Source organism: Carlito syrichta, unplaced genomic scaffold, assembly GCF_000164805.1.
Source record: "Carlito syrichta isolate Samal-C Ts95f unplaced genomic scaffold, Tarsius_syrichta-2.0.1 Scaffold309497, whole genome shotgun sequence".
Lineage (NCBI taxonomy): Eukaryota > Metazoa > Chordata > Mammalia > Primates > Tarsiidae > Carlito > Carlito syrichta.
Window position 1 is genome coordinate 4,020 of NW_007253593.1, and position 3,202 is coordinate 7,221.

The 3,202-nt window shown below is 61.3% G+C and overlaps 1 protein-coding gene across 3 annotated transcripts in view; it reads right to left on the reverse strand.

Moving 5' to 3' along the window:
* SLC39A13 (solute carrier family 39 member 13) overlaps window positions 1-2,932 on the reverse strand; it is a 5,031-nt gene extending 2,099 nt beyond the window's left edge. For all 3 annotated transcript variants that reach the window (XM_021717256.1, XM_008067382.2, XM_008067383.2), the window contains exons 1-3: window positions 2,629-2,932; window positions 910-1,023; window positions 501-625 (exon numbers count right to left, since the gene is read on the reverse strand). In XM_021717256.1, coding sequence (XP_021572931.1) covers window positions 501-625; window positions 910-1,023; window positions 2,629-2,929 — 540 coding nt within the window. In that variant the 5' untranslated portion in view covers window positions 2,930-2,932. The remainder of the gene's footprint in view (window positions 1-500; window positions 626-909; window positions 1,024-2,628) is intronic.
* Between the last annotated feature and the right edge of the window lie 270 nt (window positions 2,933-3,202).

Here is a 3,202-nt window from a genome sequence, read left to right on the forward strand (position 1 = left end):
CTCCCAGCCCCCGCAGCCTCCACCTGCTGGGCTCCGACGATCCTTCCGCTTCAGCCTTCCGAGTAGCCGGAGCTACAGGTGCACGCTACCACACCCGGCTACTTTTTGATTTATTGTAGAGACGAGGTCTTGTCAAGTGGCCTGGGCGGGTCTCGAACCCGCCTGCTCAGGTAATCCACCCGCCTCGGCCTCCCAAAGTGCTGGGATTACAGGCTGAGCCACCGAGCCCAGCCAAGAGAGCCTCTTCTACCTGGCTAGACTTTACCGCGTGGCCAGCTGGCTGCCCCCAAACTCAACTCAACCCCCTCAACTGCTGTCACCATCCGTCTTCCAGAACAAGCCACAGCAGGGGCTGATGTGTCACTCCCCAGATCCTCAAAGCAGCTGGCCCAACCTTCCACAGCCCCCAGGAAAGAGGGCCAAGATACCCCTTTTCAGGGCTCAGCTAGAATGGGGCCCCACCTGGCACCACACCACAGGCCCCCGGATTTGGGGCTCACCTGGCCCATACCCTCCTTCTCCTTGCTGTCCAGGAACATCTTCTCCAGCGCCAGGAAGGTCAGGATGCCAGCAATGACCCACAGCCCCAGTTGTTGCTGCTGCTGCAGGCTCTGCCCCTTACCACCTGCAGGGGGCAGCACTGACAGGGCGGGCCAAGCCAGGGCCACCGGAGGGGGCCCCTCGGGATGGGGCCTAGTCCAGGGCAGTGACAGGGGTGCGGGCCCAGGACTGGCTGATGGGGCAGCTGGGCCCAGGCTGATGACCCCCGCTCCCAGGCAAGCTCATGCTGGACGGCCAGGATCCCTCCCCCGGGCACCCTGGCAGAGCAGGCAGGGCCTAGGCTGTCCCTGGGCATGGGCACCAGGTTCCCACTCCCACCCCCTTGGTCCCGGTCGTGACCCCACTCACCAGGGCTGGCACTGCACGTGTAGGCCCAGGCCTCGGGCAGCAGGTGCAGGAACACATTGCCCAGGAGTCCCCCCAAGGCAAAGCTGAGCAGCTGCTTCAGGCGCCGGGCCCCCGCTACAAGGCAGAGGTGTGGGGATGGGGTTGGCCCGCCGAACCCTGCCTAGCCTGCCCACCCAGCTCATTGGGCCCTCACTGGGCCCCTTCTGGTCTCCGGAGGGCTGGCTCTGGGATTTTGCTCTTCCCGGATCCCACCCCCACAGGCCCAGCAGGGCTGGGTATGCAGGACACATGACCCGCTGTGGTTGTGTGGCCACCACCACATCATGGTCTTGAGACCAGGCTCTGGAGCCCCACGGTTCCCAGCTTCCCAGCCACCAGCTGGTGACCCTGGGCAGATAACTTTTTGTTGTTGTTGTTGTTTTTAATTTGCATTAAGAAAGGCAGATTTTGTTTTGTTTCGTTTTTTATCTTTTGAGTTGCAGTCTCACTCTGTCGTCCAGGCTAGAGGGCAGTGGCATGCTCACGGCCACCACAGCCTCGACCTGCTGGGCTCAGGCGATCCTTCTGCCTCAGCCTTCCGAGTAGCTGGAACTACAGGTGTGCGCTACCATGCCCGGCTAATTTTTGATTTATTGTTGAGACGAGGTCTCGCCAAGTTGCCCAGGCGGGTCTCGAACCCGCGGGCTCAGGTAATCCACTCACCTCGGCCTCCCAAAGGCACGGTATTACAGGCTGAGCCACCGAGCCCGGCAGTAGATTTGTTAAAGATTACATTGTGAAGTGTACAACGGGCAGGGCAGCAGCAAGAGTGTCTGCTGTCTGCTGCCAGCAGATAACTTCTGAGACAGAGTTTCCTCATCTGTCATTTGAATCATGCAACATGTGTAGCCCGTGCTCATTAGATGGGAATCTTTCTCGTCTCAGTCACTGTCACTCTCAGAAGAGATTTGGGGATTTGAGGCATCCTAAGTTGAAGTGCCCTGAGAGTCACATCCACCCCCTTAGGTTTGATAGAGAGACTGACCTCCGGAGGACAGAGGCAGCTGGGTGTGGGATAGGATCCCAGGGGAAACTGCTACTTCCAAGCTGTGTGACTTTGAGCTGATCAGAGAACCGTTTGTAAGATGGAACTAATAATCCAAGTTCTCCCTACGCTGACCTCGCCGGGCCATCTTCCTCCAAGACGCAGCCTGGCAGCGGGCCCCTGTGGGGGCTCTGTTCACAGCCGAGGTGCCCTCAGCCCAGAGCCTGGCACAGTGATGCTCGGGAACCATCTGCCCAGTGAACAGCTCCCGGCTAGCAGGCAGCACATGCCTCTGGGCCACTCATAGTAACAGACCCGGGGCCCTGGTCCAGACCCACCAGGTCACCTCTTGGGTGGAGGATAGCACCTGAGGCTTTAGCAGCTCCCAGCTCATCTTCTGCATATTCTTTGTGAGCGGGCAGTACGTGCACATAAAACAAAAGGACAGGTGAGGAAAAGCCTCCCACCCATGCCGTGCCCGCCTCCCAGGCCCCCCCAGGGGCGGGCCCTGCTCCCTGGAAAGGCTGGCCCACTGTTCTTGGGGAGAGCCTTGGGGAGCAGGCGCAAGGTGAGGAATCCCATTCTATCCCCGCCCTCGTCAGACACACAGATGGGAGACGGGGGTCTCGCGAGAGCAGGAGTGGCAGACCTCCCGTGCCGCCGGCCACCCCGCACACCCCTGGAGGGCCACCCACCTTCCGAGCGCAGCATGGTGCCCACCTCCAGGGGCATGACGAGCAACGGGAAGACACCGCTGAGCCCCACCACGAGAGACGCCAGGAGGGAGCAGACCCAGGTGTCCAGCCTCTCCCCACTCAGCAGGGCCCCCCAGGACTCGCTTTCCTTGTTGTCCAGGCGACAGGCTGCTGCGGCCCCCCGGCTCCGGGGGGCCGGTTGGGAACCCCCAGCCCTTCCCAGGAGTCCCAGGGCAAGGGTAGTGAGGAAGAGGAGCCTCTGGCCCGCCATGCCACAGCCAGGACAGGGACATTCAGGCATGCCACGCACTGAAAAACACAAGCACCACTTATGTAAGCTGCCACCCTTGCTTGGGAGACGTGGCACCTGCCCCCTCCCACCCCTCGAGTGGCCATGGCATCTGCCCTTCTGCTGGCCTCGCCAGGGTATCTGAGGATGTGGCTGACCGGCATGCAGCAAAGGAGCGTTGCAGCTCCTTGCTCCCACTCCCGGGGACCACGCGTGTTTTCCTTCTGAGCAGCTCCAGGCTGTGTGTCAGCGTGTCCGCCCGAGGCTAAACTTTCCCTAATGACA